The 19,903-nt window shown below is 49.5% G+C and overlaps 1 protein-coding gene across 1 annotated transcript in view; it reads right to left on the bottom strand.

Moving 5' to 3' along the window:
- Nucleotides 1-17,285, bottom strand: part of LOC144732759 (5'-nucleotidase domain-containing protein 2-like) — a 21,850-nt gene extending 4,565 nt beyond the window's left edge. Inside the window, exons 1-10 of the mRNA XM_078614336.1 lie at nt 16,857-17,285; nt 13,657-13,841; nt 13,394-13,468; nt 12,042-12,097; nt 11,343-11,433; nt 9,280-9,408; nt 3,779-3,839; nt 2,787-2,889; nt 1,803-1,904; nt 9-90 (exon numbers count right to left, since the gene is read on the bottom strand). Of these exons, the coding sequence (XP_078470462.1) occupies nt 9-90; nt 1,803-1,904; nt 2,787-2,889; nt 3,779-3,839; nt 9,280-9,408; nt 11,343-11,433; nt 12,042-12,097; nt 13,394-13,468; nt 13,657-13,841; nt 16,857-17,115 (1,143 nt within the window). The 5' untranslated portion in view covers nt 17,116-17,285. The remainder of the gene's footprint in view (nt 1-8; nt 91-1,802; nt 1,905-2,786; nt 2,890-3,778; nt 3,840-9,279; nt 9,409-11,342; nt 11,434-12,041; nt 12,098-13,393; nt 13,469-13,656; nt 13,842-16,856) is intronic.
- Nucleotides 17,286-19,903: the final 2,618 nt, after the last annotated feature.

Here is a 19,903-nt window from a genome sequence, read left to right as displayed (position 1 = left end):
AGTTTTACCTGCTGGTAGATCTCGCCCTTCTCCAGCTTGTCGATCTTGTCCCACTGGAGGCAGCCAGAGTCGTCTAGGCGGCGGAAGGGCCTGCAGGAACGCAGGAGAAAGGACGTGAACACACTACACCATGGCCAAAATGAAAACATGGAACCCAAAAATGGTATTTTGCCAGAGTTCTGCAAGCAGGGTACCACTTACAACCAGGAATAAGCCATCACGAAAGTCAAATTGATGTCCAATGAGTCTGGGCAAATGCAAAAATGTGAAAGGAGGTAAAATGGCCATGTTTGAGATTCTTGTAGTTGCTGTGTTAGCAATGCCAAAATACAGAAGGTGGGATCCAGGTCACATGCTAATGGGTGGGGCAGGCCTTCATCCTGGTAGTGGTTTGACACAGCAGAATGCATCTCTGGGCAGGTCAGGTGGAGTTCCTGCAGCGACAGCATTCACCGTCACAGCTCCATTCCCTCATAAGCCACAAACCACACTTGGAGCCAGGAGGTTCTCATTCAGGTTACTCCCTTTCTTTGTTCAGCCCCCGTCCCACCCCCCCAGCAGGCGGGTCAAGGTAAAAAGGCGTTGTGCCAAGTGAGGGATTTTGTTTTCCTGCAAGGTCAGCACATTGGCCCTCACTCCCGTTTCCTTCCACCGTTGCCCCCAGCTGAAGCAAGGGGTGGTGGGGAGGGGGAAACAGGTATTTGCTTAGTAGAGAAAGCATGAGCCCAAGCTTGCCATTCTATGGCCAAGCAGGGACGTCAATAGCAGGGGAACATTGGGATTATGTACACTTAAAGTTCAGGCTGCAGGCTAGACACAAAAGTGTTTATCCAATTCAGGAGGACAGACCGTGCGCTCCAGCTGGGTTTAAGACGCCAAAAAACATTTATATCGACATGGAGGCAGCAGAAGTTTGACGTGCAGAGGTCACACAAAGCTAGTGGCACACGACTTCAGATTGAGATTAAAGTGGTTTTCATGGGTCAGCATGAAGCAGATAATGTTCAGAGCCAGGTTTTTTTTTACCTATAAAAATTTCAAGCATGGCAACAAACTTGTAAATAAATCATTTACGGTGTTGACAAAGTGCCAATATGCATTAAACTAAAAAATGACCAAACGTGGTTATGTAAATGACTGCAAACATTTGGAAACTGACAGGACATGGCAGGATGGAGTTAAATGGCAGTATTGATGCAAGGGGATCAAAGAATAAACAGGTTCCCAGCAAAGTGTGCCACACCCATGTGTAGAGCCAGGATCTAGTTGGAGAACCCTAGTGGTAAGTTAAAAAGTTAGTTTTAAAGCAATGTTCCAGGGTTGTTTGTTTGGATTGCGGTGCTGGTTACATTTGGCAGCATGCGTAGCCTTGCTGATCCAAAACAAGCAGTCTCACACCTCGGGTCTCTATTATTCATGGTCACGCTTAGGGTTGGGAGTTGATCAGAGATCACAACCTCAACATTTGGGGGAAGAAACCAGAGTCCACACTGGCTGCATAGCTCGAGTTGAACGGAAAGAGTTTGGGGTGCATGGCTGGCTAAATACTGTGCAAAAGTTTAGAAGTTGATTTTTTTTTAACAAGCACGCACATGGACTTTCCCATTAACTGGTTGGTCCAAGCGCTTTACTATAGAGCAAGCCCACTTGATACACTTCCATCTCAGACAACCAAGCACAGTAGGTTCGGGTATTTCCCAGCACGTTATTTGCATGTCCTACCAACCCTGGTGTGCCACGTGCTAAAAAGCAACAAAGCCCAACTTGACAATAGCGTTCAGGGGGGCGAGGGGCACCCATACTTGGCGCTGTCCGTGAAGAAGGCCGGCTTCTCAGCCTGCACGATGATGACGTCAAACAGGTCGCGCCAGTCCTCACCCACCATGTGCAGCATTCCCTTGTTGCTGCAGAGGCAAGGATGGGGAGTTTGGTCAGGGTCAACCCTTATAAACAATGCTGCAAAAGTTCGAGATTCTCTACACCAAGTAAAAACATTGTGAGGAACTAATACCCGCGGGTCAATTTCCAGTCTAAAAGCAACTGGTTCCATGCCAACATCCAAAAAACGTGTTAATCTGGTGCAAAGGGCAGCGTTCTATAAATGGCATGCTTGTATCTCATTTGGTACTAAATACATAATCCATGGACACTTGATTTTAGATCCTTTAAATTTGGAATTCAAAAATTTCCATGAAACATGGGACCCCTTGGGCACCATATTAAAGGGAACGTTTATATCAAGTAAACCACTCCTACAAGGGCCATGGCCACGGGTTGTACATCACCTACTCCGGTCCACATGACCTGGAAAGAAATTCATCTTCCGAAAAAGTGGTTTTGGCATCGGTTGGCTCGGCATCCGCTTCCCAGGGCTCATAAAAACGCAGGGTGGATGTGAAAATAACAAACTATTGGATGCACGGCACCAACACTGACAGAGCACCGCCATGGTCATTGTTTCAAGATGGAACAAAGTCGACTTGGCCCAACCTCTGTCCCCTGCTGCTGGAACAGGATGAAGCGATGGGACGCATTTTCCTGGCACCAGTCTCGAATTCGTTCAGGAGACATTGGGCACCAGGTATGGAACACCCCATAACTCCCACCCCCCCCCACGATTTTATTTCAGACCTTGTTTTTCCCATCGTGGGTGTGTCATATCGCAGACTTATTTGGTCAAAGCCGAGAAAAGAACCATCAATGGCCTTGATTAAATGTAGGTTGGCAATTGGAGTAGTTGCAGTGGCTGGGGGTGGCAAGAGCCAAACGTATGGAGATTAACTCACACAAAGCTGAACGGGCTGTTGGTGATGAGGAAGAGTTTCTTGCCGTAGCTCACGAGCTTCTGGAGGACAGCATAGGTCTCCTCCCCACTCTGGATGTACTCCTCTGGGAGAGTGAAAAGGTTGAGAAGAGGGGGGTGACAGCAATTAGGCCGAGATGGCATGCAGAGGGGGTGAATGCAGGCTGGCAGTGGGCACAACGGAATTTTTTTTTTTTTATCCAAAAGTCATCTTTGGATTCTCGAGGGAGGGTTTCCTGCTGCATTGGGTCTATTTTTTAAAATGATCAGCAAATTAAAATTGACACTACTGCGGCAGAACAGAGCAACCACAGAAAGACAACATCCAAGGGGCAACTCCGTACAGATGGAGATTAGTTCACGTTCTTTACTGCCGTCTAGCAACCTCAGGGATGCTGCCCAATGCTCACGGGGGAATTCTACAACCTTTGTGCAATTCACGAACCGATCTCCAGCATATGCAGGCAAGGGTCATGTTAAACACATGCATGTACATGTTAAGTAGCACTGGTTGGATGGGCTCGTCACAACTGCCTGCGAGGGTTTGAAATTCCACACGGCAAGTGAGCCGGCAAAGTCAACAGCTGCCCATCGAGCAGATTCTTAAAGCATCAACACCACTTAGTTTGGCCACCGAATCCTACAAGATGTGGCCTTCTGCATGTCGGTGTTAAGCCCTACACAAGTGTCTACCCATCTTCTCGTCTGTTTATGCATCATGGCGAGTAGCTGTGCAGCCATAAGAAAATGCACTGCACTACAAAACAGGCAACGAGCATAGTACCAACAGCAATCACCATCTGACAAATACCCACTAGACCTGGGCTGTCTTGGACAACCCTGTAATGGCAGTGGGAGACAAAGGTGGCTGGTGTGGTCACCTCACTACCCTCTCCACCAATTAGGTGCTCGCTATAATTACTTCCCCTGTAGCTCATGTGGGCTAAAGAGATTTTTAGCCACGTGGAAACTTACCAAGATTCTCCTCGATGATCTTGTACATTAACCCCTTCACGTGGACATCCCTCACTGCATCCTGTCCACAAAACAAACGTGAAAAGACAGTCAGACCGTCAGTATAAAAGCTGATGAATCCGTCAGCAGCAGAGTCGATGCAATTACGTGGAGTTGCACTTAATTAGCGCGGTTGGGTTGCATAGTGTAAAAATTTCGTTCGATAAAATTGGCATTACTAGAATTTGTAAAATCCTGGATAGAATCGTAGGATTCAAGGCTGTACAGCAAAAGTAAAAACCAATTATTTTTCAATTTGCAAGCCATGCAAGTTTAGCTTATGCCATGTCAAGAACAAAAATTAAATGGCCAAATCCAGGCAAGTGATTATGTTAGGCTGTATAATGGGCCTCCAGTTGAGATTAAAGCAGGGCAATGGTTCGAAAATTACAAGGGCCAAAATGTGTTCAATTTAAAATCCCCAAATGATTTGGTGCATTTTAAGTGATGTCAGAGCCACAATAGCAGAGGGTGGCAAGACAGAACACCAACCATGGTCATTGCTGTGCACACATGAACAGTTCATCAAGTGAAGCTAGGGAAGGGCCTAACGTTTGAATACCATCTGCCATCAATGTTGGCCATGGCCTGGACATGAACCAAACGTTACTAGAATCCCAGTGCAGGCAGGGCACAACAAGGCGGCTGCTTTATGAGAAAAACATTGCAAGCATCCAATTACTCACGTGCAATTGGGAGGGGGGGGGGGTCAACCTTTGTAGAATTCTTAAAAGCAAAGAGGGCGACTCACTCCATCAATGTAGGGGTCATGTCAAAGGTGATCCTGCCAGGCAAGAGCACAAAAGGCCCTGGCCACTCCAGACAGCCCCCCCTCCCCACCCTTATCCGTTACGGACAAAGCTAAAAAAAACCCACATGACGCAGGGTGGGACGCCATGTGAAATTTTTATTTTTCGGGTTATTTTAATTTGTCGTGTCTGGGGGATCATTAAAGTCAGACAACGGCTAGTCATAATGTAGAGTTTGGTACACGACCTGACAACGCGCACGTAGACGGCCAACTGGTCCCTTGGGCTACCCCCTCAAGGACCCAAAAACTTTTCTAACAAAAGATGCTGGCTACCAACTGCACTGGGGGTCTTCCGCTCACACCCCCACCACGTCTATTGCCCTCTTCCCACCATGCACTTCACATCCCCAATCCCTCCCAAGGGCATATCTCAACCCTCACCACTGGGTCCTAAATGCAGCACAATTGTCAAGTTCCCCAGCTTTTTAAGCACCATTATATTAGAGTATCTTGTCTTTATATTTGGATAATTTTCCAAAGGTTCTGAACTTTAAGGGCACCAATTTGAACATGGAGCAAAACAATGCAAAATATTAGAAGCTTAAACTACTCTTGGGAAGGGGCATTTACCAACTTGAACTAACCCTGGGCTTTCAAGCAGCAGTGGACAAGGGCTAAAAATCAATATTCGCCAATGTTAGTCTTTGTGGCTCTAAGAATTCCCAGACCTCACCCTGTACAAGGCAGGGCCTCAGGAATGTGGGGGGGGGGGTGTCAAATATCCCTTAGTTTCTAAGGATGTCCGATCTCCTGCTCATGCAGAAAAACACTTCAGCAAGAGGCAAATTCTGCAGGAAGAGCCATCCACGATGTATAAAGTGGAATGTAGATGCCTTGTAAATAGCCTTAAGGGATGCTAGGGTAAGCTTTTGGCAAACGAATAAGGCCACAAAAAAGGTGTGGGTGGTCAGAACTAGGCCAGGCCACTTTTGTCTGTCCAGCAGCAGTGTTTACATAATCGCATGAAGTACGCAGACTTCACCGACGGAAGGCCCAAATGCATTAGGATACTCGTGCAATGGCTGAAAGCAGCCATTTGAAAAAAAAATGGGGGAGGTCACAGGGTTTGTGGAACAGCATGCCAAGCAATATCGTAGTGTGCCAGCTACACGTACAGCAAGTTCAGCCAAACATGACAGCTGGCACACCAATACCAAGTCGTGCATGCCCAACCACAATCGTTGCAGTACTTGAATGATCCACACATTAAACAATATTGTTTTCGTGCCTAAAAATGTGGAGCAGATGTTTTGGCGTTGGCACAATACGAACCTAACAAGTTCAATTACCAGCAGTAGGAAATATCTGAAGCATTCCAGGCACCCACCTTATGTCAACCCCCTTCATCTACCAGCGTTGGTGATGTTTGGATAAACCACCCATATGGAAAACAAGGAAGAGACCTTCATCCAGCAGTGGATTGGGAAGATCTTGCAACAGGATTAGTTGGCATTAAAGCCACTCCACAAAAAGGTTGAGGCAATGGCTGTGAGAACGGTAAATGGCGTCCCAGCACGATGTCTATATTACATAGCACTTGGGCAAGTGAAAATGCTAAAATAAACCCCTCCTAGCAACAGCTGCGTTCAGCTCAGGCATGGCATATAGTCGGGTGTCGGTTTTTTAATCAATAACCAAAAAAATAATTTTGACACTTCTGGGCCACTCGGGATCAGGTGACACCTAGGCCACTTTTTTTAATCCCCACCACGTCCGCACAAGTATGGACACGTGACGTGTGGCAACTTCCAAAAAACCTCAATCGGCACGTGCTCTGGCAAAGCCAGACGACTCCAACCCTTTGGAGCTACAGTATAGGCGATGTAAAGCCTACAGACTACAACTCTACATGCTTGGGGTCACCCGCATTAGATTTGAAACTTCACCCTAGTAAGCTGCCAGCCTTCTAGGCATGCACAATTTCAGAGGCACGCCGACTGGCAAACAGTCCAGCTGGTAATGTTCGTGCACGGCCAGTCAGTTACCAGGCATCCTCACTTTCTAGACACATCCCAGTTAGACAAAACGAGACCACGCATCTTCAGTAGCATTAGTCGCCAAAAACAATGAAAATCCGTCAGCACTGCCCGCTCTTCAACCCCTGCTCAGTAACACCCCCCCTACCCCCACTTGACTGCATTTCCTTCCGCTCTTTTGCACAACTGCTCTTCTGGAATGGAGAGTTCGTCTCCTCTGCGCGTGCAGTCATGCAGTGGTTGTGTTGCCATGTTTCTTCAAACGTGCATTAGTGTGCTACTAACTGAGTGAGCAGAGGTCAGTTCCAGGGCAAGGCCAAACAAGAATCATTATACCCCCCCCCTGCTAGACTCCAATTTAAACAGCAAGACTGGTGCAGTGTGTAAACATTGTGCTGCCTCCCTCTTTCCAGCCTGAACACATTTAACTACCAGCACAAGCATGAACAGTAGCGACCTATCCAAGTAGCAAGTAAAAGGTCCTGCAATCTCCCTCCTGGTGCAACCAAGATCAGATGCCCCCTTGGTTTGTGCAGCCTAAGGCTTACTGGCAGTTTCATCCAGGTGATGTCAATTTAAAATACAAGTTCCAGTTACCGTCAAGCCTCCCCCCCCCCTGGATACTGACAAACAAGTACCTGGTGCTACCGTCATTGACCCAACAAGTTGGCCAAATTGCCTGGCACCTTGTGCACTGCATGGCCTTAATTAGGCCCTCGGCAACCAGAAAAAGTCAGTCAGTATAGGCTGCACGGCAGATCTGTCCAAGTAAATATGCCTGTGCATGTTCGAGCCACAACCCCTACAAGCAGAACCACAGCCACCATCAAAAAGGCGGCAACACCCATCATTCTCCCCGTTACTCCACGACTTTATGCTATGCATCGATGCAGGGCAAGATCATGCAGCGCACCAAGAGGGGGCAAGCTAGGTGATGCACAGATATTCATCTAAATTATTAGACGTACAAACGTAAACATGCTTTTTGCACCATGTGCGTGGGAGCCAGGATACTGACCGTGACACTCCCAGGGTCTGGTTGTTGTGATATTTTGCAATGTGCTGCAGAACAGCCTTTTGGAGCACTTGGCACAAACATGCAGTGGCAATGCCGCACAAAGGCACAAACAGACGCACAAGGCCAGGGTTGGCAGATCACGGCCATTTTGTGCACAATTGAGCATTGCAAGCAGTTGTTAAAGGGCTTTGCTTCAGGCAAAAGGGCCCATTTGTGCTCGCCCCCCCCCCCCGGCACCATTTACAAAGCTTGGAACTGACAATCATGCACAAGTCAGGCAATATGGCCAAGCACAATAACAAAACGGATTGTGCACAAAGGACAGATTGCTCAAGCCAGAGCATTGTCATGTGCGGTTATAGCAAGTACTTTGGTTAGGGTAGGCATGGTGCACCCAGTACCATGTCATCTAGTGGCAAGCCCACATTATCAAGACATGTGCTCCAGCCTCCGACTGAAAGCTACCCTTCAGGATAGTACTTTAATAAATTAGATGGAGCAAGTCCGAATCAACACTACATGGAACATTTAAGAACATGCCCAGAATAGTAGTGATCACTGAAAAAGGCAAAAGGTACGACACAATTGCAGACTTTGTATTGAACACAGCAACGCCGCCTCAGGGCAGCTCTGGGTCATGACTACACGAGATGCATGTTGTCAAATGGTGTTAAGCACCATTTGATCAAATCATGTGATCGTCTTAGAGTACCAGCTGGACTGCATTATAAGCAGAACATTCCAAATTGACAGGGGGATGCTAGGGATGCCCCACCCCTCCACCCATGACGTGCAATGGTTGGGTCCATTTAATTCTGCGCCGAGGTTCTAAAAAAAAACTGCGTCGAAACAATTCACTCGTGTTACACCGTTTTGGGCTGTAGAGTTGGCTTAAATATCCATATTAACACCAATAGCAGTCATTGCTCTAAAACGTAAGACCTCTAACCTGTTTAGTCTATCCAAAAGCCACCTAGGTGTCTTTAAATAGGTCAAACTAGTAATTTGGTTTCAAAGTAGAAACTGAATTTAGAGGGCCGATGGAAATATGGTCTAGCAAGTATAAAAACCTACATTTGTGGGAAACAAATTCCAAGACAAAAGCAACTTCAACGGAGAGCCATGTAAAGCCGAGGTGACAATTAATCAATTGCAATGAACAGGAGCTGTGTGTCAGTCACACAAGTTAAAAGTCAATCCAGGTCAGCATGGGAACGGTCCCAAGTTACCTGTGCCCAGTGAGGATTGGCAAACCCAACCATACCGGATCGGGTTGAATGCATGTTGTGCTTGGACTAACGAAGCCTCATGTAGCTCGCTCCCTTATCACTGCCCAGACAACTCACTCCCCCCTTCAAGCACTGGACAAATTAGATAGTTTGGCCATGCACAATGTTAACCCCCCCCCCCTACCAATGAACCACGTGAACAGAACCGAGGTTGTCATTGACCAACACTGGACGATGCAACAGAGCGAGAGCCACAAGATCCGATATGTAAACCACAAATTGTCGAGTTGCACTAAAAACAGGGGGTAAATGTCAGGTGCCAGAGCAGAAAACCAGGCACAGTTCAAAACAAAAGTCACGGTACAGGTTTGTCCCAGTTTTCCACGTGTGGTGCATTCATCAAGACGGGGTTTGGCAGTGCGACCTACCGACACATCCTTGTAGAGGTGGATGGGGTCGTACTCAATGCGGTTGCCCTTGAAGTGGTCGTTGACACTGGACAGCAGAGTCATCTCCGGGATAGAGAACACATCCATGTACTGCTTCATGCGGCTTCCCTGCACCAAAAACCACACGTGTTATGGTCAGCTGGCAGATGCATCCCCCAGTCCTGCTCACCTAGCACACCATAGAATTGTGTTTTCATGGGCAAGATAAACGCCAGGGGAATATGGAACAGACGTGTGATGGGTTACATTTGTTTTTTAAACTGTTGAGACCTACTGCAATTCTACAATGCGTCAGAAAAAAATCACTGGACATGCAGTCAGTCCAAAACTCCCATCATGGGCCTTAGTGGCGTGACCTACATCTTACAGGATTTTCAGTTGATAGACTTGGAATGAATACACGAGCCAGGCCAGCATCTGACCATGCAGGCCAGCACACCACAACTAACAATAAACGATTGTCGATTTGCACGTCTGAAGAGGTAAACAAGCACCCACGTGAGAAAGCTTGGACAGGAGCGAAGGGACAGAAGGAAATTGCGGTATCACCAACATTTCAGCATGCTACCAAAACCGGCTGTACGGATATCGGCTGCAGAAATTCAGCGAGTGACTTGGCTAGCTAGATGCTCACCGGGGTCAAGGCCACAGAGCTATGAAACATGGCCACTCGCAGTTTCTAGCCAAGATAAAATCAGTACTCAGTCTTAGTCGTCAAACAGGGTGGAGCACCATATGAATAATCAATTAGGCAGTGCGGTTAACCGGCAAGAAGTGAAATTTAATAGCGATGGCACAACCTGGCTCATTCAGGACCAAGACAGTTGTGGAAGTTATTTTGGATGAAGTCTGATATGGAGTTCCCATGCAACTTCAGTGTAAATGAATATTCATTCTAAAATGCCTCCACGTGTTCATGTCTGTACACGGGACCTTCCTGGCCACTGAAGGTGCTGCCGTTCAGTTGCACTTATTAGGTAAATATTGAAGCGAGACCAACGCCAAATCTGCAATGGTGTAATCAGATTGTTTTTACTTCGTGGACAATTTGCAAATTGTCTACTAGAAATTCAAACACTCCCATCCAAAATGGCAATAAAACACTGGCCTATTGGATCAACCTCAGGATTCGGTCTGCCATGATGAAAGGTCCCGTCTATAAATGTAATCACTGCGTCTGATAAAGGGGGCAGAGGCAAGCAGCCAGATGAGGCCTGTGGTGTCACTCGGCAGCAGCTGTGACGGCGTGCCATTTTAGTGCTTTGCTAATACATTTCACAACCACGTGGGTGGTGCAGTGCTACAAAGTAAGGGGGCATCATTAAAAGATTTGCATGCAAAGAGTTGCCATCGTAGACAGGCATTCATGAAAACTGCAGGATAGTAGTAGTGGCGAGATTGTAGTTTACAAACGCATTAATAATTGCTATTTACCTATACTATAACTGTCCACAATACAGCCGCCGTATGAAAACGCGAGGGAAATCCTGACAACTTTAGCCCCCTGACTGCAGTGCCCCGGACACCCAGCACTGGGGCAGCACCAACCCGAAGGGGCGCCGTTTGTGGGAGTGGTTTAACGCAGAGGCAGACCACAGGCTGCGTGTGGAGACACGCGCCTCCCACGTGCGTGAGCAGATTCATTCTGGCAGTATGCACTTCGATGGGGGAGGGGGACTACCCAGACTGTTTTGATGCGGGGAGCGCACAAAGCCGTTATTGGCAGAGCACCAACAAGCTCAGGAACACCACCAGTTCTAATGTAGATTTCAGACATTCCCCTCCACTTCCTAGGATGACAATGAACATGCCTCCCTCTGACAAAATCCTGCAGGCCCACAAGCACCCACCAAGCGAGTCAGGGAAAGGGATGTGGCTATTTGGGTGCAAGCAAGCGATGTCAGACAGCCGTTAGGTGCAAGCAGAGTAGCGACTGGTTGACAAGCTGGCAAATGCGCAGGACAAGAACCTGGTAAGAGCGAGGCAGCAGGTAAATGGCTCCGTACAAGTGGGTGAAAAAAATGTAAGGTGTGTCAACCGACCTTGCCGTAGAAGTCGGTCATCTGGTGAAGGCGCACGTGGGTGCCACTGTAGAGGGTCATCACCTCGTCGTCTGGCACTGGCGAGTAGCCCCTGTGGTGGACGACAAAGGTCGTTAGAGTAATACCAACCGTGACCATCCCATTTACCCACCACAAGCAAACCGTGCAGATGTCGTTTCTATTGTTTGCCAAGTTCCACTTCACAGCCCAGATTCCTCCAGGAAAAATAAATATGGATTCCGGAAGCAACGTTTTGGCCGATGCAAATCTGGATCATGTCTCATCGTGTAGCAGCGCAAGACCTTGAAATGGAGCAGATTTTTTGCAGGTTTGAGCAGTGGTATACACCGCAAGTCATTTGGATTTCCATAGAGAGTCGATTGTCCCCAAATTGGTTCTGTGCCACCCCCTACTGCAAAAAAACCTGTCCAGTGGTGATGAAGTTTGTCAATACACCCATTTACAGCAGTGGGGAGGGCCTTCAATAGCATCATGGCAACAGATGGTTGGGGCCTCTACAAGTGTTCCAATGGCGCCAAAATTTTTTACGGCTTATTAATCATGAATTGATATCTTAGAACTGGTACTGACAAAGCTTGGCTTTCACGGGGGTAGGGGGGTGCACAAACACAGCTCAAAATGCCAGAAAAGCCGACGGGCACAACAATAAGGTCCCGATGGGTTGCCAGGCTCGCGCACCTGTACACCGAGCCCAGCTGGACGTGATGGAAGGCGTCGATCTTCATGAGCAGCCCCTGGTAACACAGGCGGCGGGTTATCGACCAACGGTACCAGACCCCAGGGGCCAATTACGCATGTGCATTCCATAATGATCATTGTGGCAATGTCACTTCAGTTCACATTGCATTCGGAGGTTTCAATTAGAATTGACAGCAGGTCTGGGTCGGTCCAACCTACAAGTCCCCGCTTTAAGTCTCCACCGCCTGATCAAACCCCCAGTCCCAGAAATCCCCTGGCCAAGTTAGAATCTACATCAGGCCTAAACAAGGTGGCCATCAACCACGTAGCTTGTGGTCGTAACAGCGCATGGTTGTGTTGTATACCATCATGCGTTTCTGGGTTGTAGCGAATTTTGCACCATGCCAAAAGCTCAGTAAGGTGTGACATTGGGAAGATTTTAACCGCCAGGTTTATTTGGTCCGATCCCAATGTCTGTTTGCATAGTCAGTGGTCGTGTCGAGTTCCCATTTAGAAACAATGTGCATTTAGAGTATTTGGCTGCTAGCAAGTTCCACAAGCCAACTAGAGCTCTCATTTCTGGCCAGGTTGCATTTGAAAAAACTGCAGGTCAGTGGACCTTGGCTGGTAAAAATTGTCCACCCCCTTTTGGCCAGGCACACTTTAAGACCAGTGGTTCTTAAAACATGGGGTGCACCTACCCCTTCAGGATGCCCCAAGAACAAAAAGGTGCAGGCTGCAGTCATTGTTAACCACCACTTTTGACACATGTCAGCAGGATGGACCCCACACCTGGTGTTACATAAAAGCTTAACGACCTCTACACTCTGGTAGTCACAGGGTTGCCAGCATGCCCAGATTGTCCCCACATCTTGGAAATCCCATCTCCAGGCAACTTTTAAAAGCAAATTGGGAGATGTGAAGACATTTAAAAATCATGCCAGAAAAGCTGCACCGAGTTGGCAACTCCAGTTCGCAAGCGTAATGACAATAGAGCCTGCATGCAGCACAAGGGGACTAGTGGCCACAGGAAGTGACAGGGGAGTCTGTTGAGCACGAAGGGACTGGTGGCTACAGGAATGCCAAAGGGAGCGTGGTTAGGCAACAGAGCCCGCCGGTAGTGCGAGCGACCAGAGTCGGCAAGAATGAGCGAGGTGGCATGGCCTTGTGTTGATATGCAAGGGAGATGCATGGGAGACTCAGGGTCTGTTGCAGTGGGGTCTCCGCCCAATGTCAATTGAACGTGTCCTCAATAAAGTGCCATCTTATGAGAAGCCCGTCTAATAACTTAAACCACGTGGACGGGTAGGCATCAACCCAGCCCCCCCCCCCCACACCCGTTCACCCCTAACCTTGTGGATGTCATAGTGGAGGCCCCGGGTGGCAAAGTCCGGCCGGTACTCGTACTTCTTCAGCTCCTCCGGGTACTGGAGGGGGAGGGTGGATGGCACAGTCACAAGTTTACCACAACTGCCTGGGAAAGGCTTCAGCCGACTTGCGTTTAGTTGTTGTCTCCCACCGATTGGCACCGTTGGCTACAAATGGCGTGAACGTTCGCACGCGCATTCACCGTGAGATACTGGGGAGCAAGGGATCTGCGTGGCAGGTCGCACACCTTGTACTGCTTGACGAGGATTTCAAGCGCGGCGTTGTAGATCTTGTGGTGCAGAGCGCTCGAGTAGAGCGCCAGCGTGTAGTCGTAGTCGAAGCCGTAGGTGCCGATGTCGTCCAGGCACAGCTCGTTGTTGACGTACACGGCGCTGTGGTTCAGCAGGTGGCATTGCCCAGGGGGAACGATGTCTGCACGGGGTATGAGGAAGCCAGGGTGCAAGGTTTAATGCAGAGGTCGCAAACATGGGTTTTGATTCCGTACCCATACCCGGCCGCACCAGGGTCGCAAATGGGTACCCGTATCCGGCCGGGTACCGTTCCCTACCCGAAATGAGTGACAAACGGTTACTCACCAGTGACTCACGGCCTACCCGTAACCGGCCGCACACGGCTACCCATACCTGGTTGGGTACCCGGTTGCGACCTCTGGTTTAATGGTAGCTGGGGCAGATGGCACTGCCGTGTACAGAGGATTACTTAAAAAAAAAACACATTTAACTACGCAGGTCCGTGTAGATTGAACGAGCATGATCAGATGAGAGAACACTCTACCGGTGTTAGGCAAATCAAGCATCAGAATCGGGGGTGGTGTGGACGTCACAGGCACCAGCTGCTCCACCACGCTGGGGAGTGGTGTAGGGTGGATCTGGAACCGCAATGTTCCAGAAGCAGCAATAAATACAATCGTGAACCGAGGCAGGCGTCACCACGTCACTTTCCCTACCCCATACTAACCGCGCATCTTGCTACCCTTACGACTAAACCGGTTAGAACCGGTTACAGCGCGACGTCCCGAGAAGGATGTTTACCAGACAGCTGGTACGAGAAGGGGGGGGGGGAGTGGGTGTGGGGTAACGTGGGTTTGTGGAGACGAGGCGGCAGCGGTGGGTGGGGGGGTAATCGCCTTATTCCAGTTAAACCAGAAATAATCCGTACAACGAGGAACGCGTCCATGATGGTGCCAACGGGGGGGGGGGGGGCTCAAGGTGAACGGCAGCACGGCTTGCCAGGCAGTGGGAGGAGAGACGCGTCACGATCACGGAACAGTCGGATCGTTGTGGTTGTTTTGGCATCGAGTTTTTAAAAGGCTCAGCACGTGCGATCTTGCACGTGCTGCAGGATCGCCTCCTGCCGCAGTGGATATAAAATCACGATGCCTCAAGGGTTGTTTAGGCGTCTAAACTCCAGAACGGGCAACATTGTACCCGGGGTTCAAACCGTTCAGGAAGTTGTGGTGCGGGCGCTTCAGCTGATAAAAGCTGTTTACATCTATAGCAGTAACCCCCCCCCTCTACCACCGAATTCTAGGGGGGTCTAAAGAAATGTTTCCAATTACTGCCACGAGACACTTGCGGGCTTGGGCAGGATGCGTCGTGACTGGAAGGGCGGAACGACAGCAGAGGGGTGAAGAAGAAACACGCCCGGGGGAGGACAACGGAGATAAAAAAAAACTCTTGTTCATGTAAACATGCTAGGCGACAGATCGCAATGGCTTGGGGGAAATCTAGCAGCGGACGGCCAATACCTAAATGTTGTCGGTCTCCAGCAGACGTGTTTACGCTACGGAATTAATCGGTGCAGCGCGCAAATAAATTGTTTACACTTTCTACAGTGCTATATTTTACACAAGGACCCTTAAAATAAATTTGTGTCACACAAAGACTGCATCGGTAGTACATTTGCAAGGGTCGTGCAGCAAGTGTTAAGCGCCAATGTCAAGTTTCAGAGCGGCGTTAGTGAACGGGGTCCGCCCTTGGCCGGCTATGTGTGTGACTGGAATGCGTTGCACGTTCGGAGACGCGCCACCATCATTACAGCTGGCACACCAAACACGTCGCGGGCAACTTTAGGACACTAAAGTCACGTAAGAGATCAAGCATCGATGTAAAAACAGGTCGTCGATAATCGTCAACGTAGACTCGTGGTAAAACGGTAATTGCCAAAGTCAAATCGGTAATACAACAGCGCTACCAGGACCAATGCAGCAATTTGTATTGCTCAGCCACTCGTTGACAGACCATAGCAAGCACTCTACGTCAAGGCTATGACTATCTGAGCCATCGTCAGGTGTAAAGACTCAATGCATTGCGGCGGGCAGTTTAAAATTTGCTGTCATGAGACAACCACTTGGCAATACAACGCTTACGCAATTTAACATTACGATTGTATCATTGTTTTGGGTGCGATTGCACAAATACAAATCTGTGACGTTGTTACAGCCTGTAACCACACGATGGTGCAAACAGGGTTTGGGATTTTGCCTGCATTCTAAAATCCATAAGGAAAGTCAACCACCTAGGTCGAACGAATCAATACATGTTAAAGTGACATTAACGTCCAGTGTAAACCACCATCAATTCAACCACCAACAAGTCCCATGCAACCAGCGCGGTAAAAGGAATCACCACAACCGTTAATCTCTCATCGGTGCCATAACTTGTGACCAATTCAGACCTAGATTACCGTGCCCTTATAAAGCTCATTCAATTCTAAGAAGTCCTACACAAGCAGACGAAATGTTCATCGTTCTTATTGAAACGGCTGTACGCCGTGTGGACCTGGGAACTCAATTTCTGTACAAGAATACGGGGCGAACAGTAGCGGAACCACAACGGAAAGTCCGAGTGAAAGAGACTTGGCCAGGAGGCAAATTACGCAGCCATCGATAAATGTTCCAACGAAAACACCACGGATGGATGCGCAACCACCACAATCGCACGCATTCAGCTCGCCTAGGAGCAGGAGACAGGCTGACATTAACAAATTAGCTCAAAGTCAGGCGTACTGGAAGCGAAACGAGATCGACCAGTTCCGAATTGTTCCATGCCCTCTCCCTGTAATCGTTAGTCCTGTTGTAATGTGCACTGCCGCGTAATTGAAATGGAACAAGAAATTATTTAACGTAAAAATATATAAAACTACCTCCAAGGGATTGGCCGAAATACTGCCCAGTTGGCCGTGGCCTGGACTAAACACCACACAAGGTGGTCGGGACCCACCCAGCCCTAGACACACAGCAGCGTGGGGAAGACCAAAGCCGGATCAGTCCCATAGCGCACAAAGCATCCCGACCAGACGATCGCCTCGGGCTACCCCACTAACAAATGGAAGAGCAGGACCGCGCCAAGGGCAGCGCTCATCGTTATTAGAGGGTCCAAGAATAAAAGGTCTCCATACTGGCGAAGGCGGCACTCGGCGCCTTACCTTTCACCAGCTTCTTTGTCTCATCGTAGCGTGTCCACAGGTAGCTGCTGATGTCGCTGACGTTGCAGACGGGCCTCGGGCGTGGAGGCCGAGCGGATGGTTCAGCAGATGCGGTGGTGGTGCCGGGTTCAGGAGAGGAGGAGGTGGTGGTTGTTGAGACCTCCTCCGTGACTCCAGACGCGGTCGATGAAAACCGCACCAGCGGCCAAATCTGCCGCTGCAGTGGGGCAAGCAAGCGCGAGAAGGCGCGGGTGGCCATGATGATGAACCTGGACGGATGACCCCGCAGAGTTGGTGGTGGTAGCGGTGGCGGCAGCAGCGGCGGCGAGCCCCAGCCGCGCCAAGGGCGACGGACGACAACTCCGGTGCAAGTCCCCCCCCCAACCCCCTGCGTTGGCAGCTGGCGAAGTGTGTGTGAGAAGATTTGAAGCGAGCGCGGGGTTTTATGGCGTGCTGGCGGTGATGTCATCCGCGGCAGCTGCCCAATTGCAGGGAGGCGCCGCGGATGATTGTTTTTGGAGTTGCAGAATTTGGCAACCGGCTCGACCAATGGAGCGGCTGCGATGAGTGGATGAGCAAATCAGCCCCCAACCCCACAGCCGCCACGCGTGGAGCCGTGCGGGTGAATAGTCGCACGTGCGAAGCGGCGAGTCACAATGCACCCCGTCGCGTGGAGCGCGTGCACTCATCAACTCGGTGTTGACGGTGCGTGCCGTGTCTGATTAGTGGGGTGGTGGTGGTGGAGGGGGCTAGGTGCAATTATCGAGGTTTGGGAGTCTGGGATTGCAAGGCGCAGTTGAGGATTGGGTGCTGTCGGCACCCAGGTCGACGAGGCACGTGTTGTCGTGATGTATCAATCGCACTGCACGTGCCGATGTGTGTCTCGATTTGGAGCACGAGATTAATGCGTCAACAGCCACGGTGCATCTACGTTGCTGGATATGCAGGCGACGATTTGATACGATGAATGGGTTCATTTCCGTAACAGAGGGTTTTTTTTTGGGGGGTGTTAGATCGCGTAAATATAAATGTGTCGTTGAACCCGCCACCACCCGACACAGACAATTAGTAAGGCTGTTTCGTTGACGTGACAAACCTTACTAATTGTCTGTCGGGTGGTGGCGGGTTTAACGACACACATTTACGCGATTTAACCCCAAAAAATGATAATATTGGTCGCGATAGCCTACGGGTGAATGCGTTAACTTCTAAGGAGGCCATTGAATCCCAAGTTTTCCTTCAACGCGTTAACATTTGCAAGAGGCGTCCATCGCAAAAATGGCTGTCTTTGTATTTGTTAAGTTCTTGAAACTTTCTTCGATTTGCATGTTTCTCAGGGATGTTACCGATCCCACAGAATCGTTGTTTTGAAACATCGCGGTGAACAGAGCGCTCCCTCGTGCCTGCAGAGGTCACGTGAACCCGTTGAACACAACTACTGCTATGTATGCACACGCATGGGTTGGACTTCTTTCGCACCGTACGTTGACAACCGTGCTAATAGGAGGTGCGGGGATAGGCAAACAAACTACCGGTCTCTGTGTGAGTCGATGGGTCTATGTGTGGTGTCTATGGGTCTCTGTGTGAGTCTATGGGTCTCTGTGTGAGTCTGTGGGTCTCTGTGTGAGTCTATGGGTCTCTGTATGAGTCTATGGGTCTCTGTGTGAGTATATGGGTCTCTGTGTGAGTCTGTGGGTCTCTGTGTGAGTCTATGGGTCTCTGTGTGAGTCGATGGGTCTCTGTGTGGTGTCTATGGGCCTCTGTGTGAGTCGATGGGTCTCTGTGTGAGTCTATAGTACTCTGTGAGTCTATGGGTCTCTGTGTGGTGTCTATGGGTCTTTGTGTGAGTCTATGGGTTTCTGTGTGAGTGTATGTGTCTCTGTGTGAGTATATGGGTCTCTGTGTGGTGTCTATGGGTCTCTGTGTGAGTCTATGGGTCTCTGTGTGAGTCCATGAGTCTCTGTGTGAGTCTATGGGTCTCTGTGTGAGTCTATGGGTCTGTGTGAGTCTATGGGTCTCTGTGTGAGTCTATGGGTCTGTGTGAGTCTATGGGTCTCTGTGTGAGTCTGTGGGTCTCTGTGTGAGTCTATGGGTCTCTGTGTGAGTCTATGAGTCTCTGTGTGAGTCTATGGGTCTGTGTGAGTCTATGGGTCTGTGTGTGAGTCCATGAGTCTCTGTGTGAGTCTATGGGTATCTGTGTGAGTCTATGGGTCTCTGTGTGAGTCTATGGGTCTCTGTGTGAGTCTATGCATGTTGGACTTCTTTCGCACCGCACGTAGCCAACCATGCTAATCGGAGGTGCACGAGTACATCTGTACCCTCGCCATCATCGTCGTCAGCCGTCATCCATCTACTGCTGGATGAAGGCCTCCTTCCCCGAGCCGTCGCCACCACTCACGATCCTGCGATGTGATTTTTTTGACTGGTAGAAACTACCTGGTTCCACCAGCCCACAGGGGATTATTGTGTCCGTCCGTCCGTCGTGAATCCTAAAATGGGAGGGGTGGGGCTGGGTGGAGAAGGGAGGGTGGGGAGTGGCTGGGTGGGGAGGGTGGGGAGGGGCTGGGTGGGGAGGGGAGGGTGGGGAGGGGCTGGTCACCCCGTGGTGCCCTTATAAAACTCAACGTTTAACCTACTCACGCCGGCTTGTGCCCGCCCTCACAGTCGGCCATATTTGCGGAATTCACCACGCCGCCGTTGACCCTGGCCATTGACCGAGTAACCCAACGTTCCTACCAGCTCCCTCCGCAGGAATGTGTTTAAAATCCGCCCAGCACACGAGCCGATTCCATCGCTCCATCTCCTCGGTAGGCGCCCCTCGGGGGAGCATTCTGTCTGAACCGACGTACAGCGTGGTCCAGATGTATTTTGACCGCCATTGAATTGACCCCCAACATTGTTTTCCTTTGCATATTCATTTGTGTTTTAAACAAACCGTACTTTAAAATAGAGAGTTTATGAGAATTAAATGGGTGTCACAAGACATCTGGACCACCCACTACACGATATGAATCCAAAGTCTTCGATTCTTAAACCGCGCGATTAAA

Source organism: Lampetra planeri, chromosome 44 (genome assembly GCF_965212315.1).
Source record: "Lampetra planeri chromosome 44, kcLamPlan1.2.h2, whole genome shotgun sequence".
In the NCBI taxonomy this organism is placed as follows: Eukaryota; Metazoa; Chordata; class Hyperoartia; order Petromyzontiformes; family Petromyzontidae; genus Lampetra; species Lampetra planeri.
The sequence above is the reverse complement of the archived record's forward strand: the minus strand, read 5'-3'. Positions and strand labels throughout refer to the sequence as shown.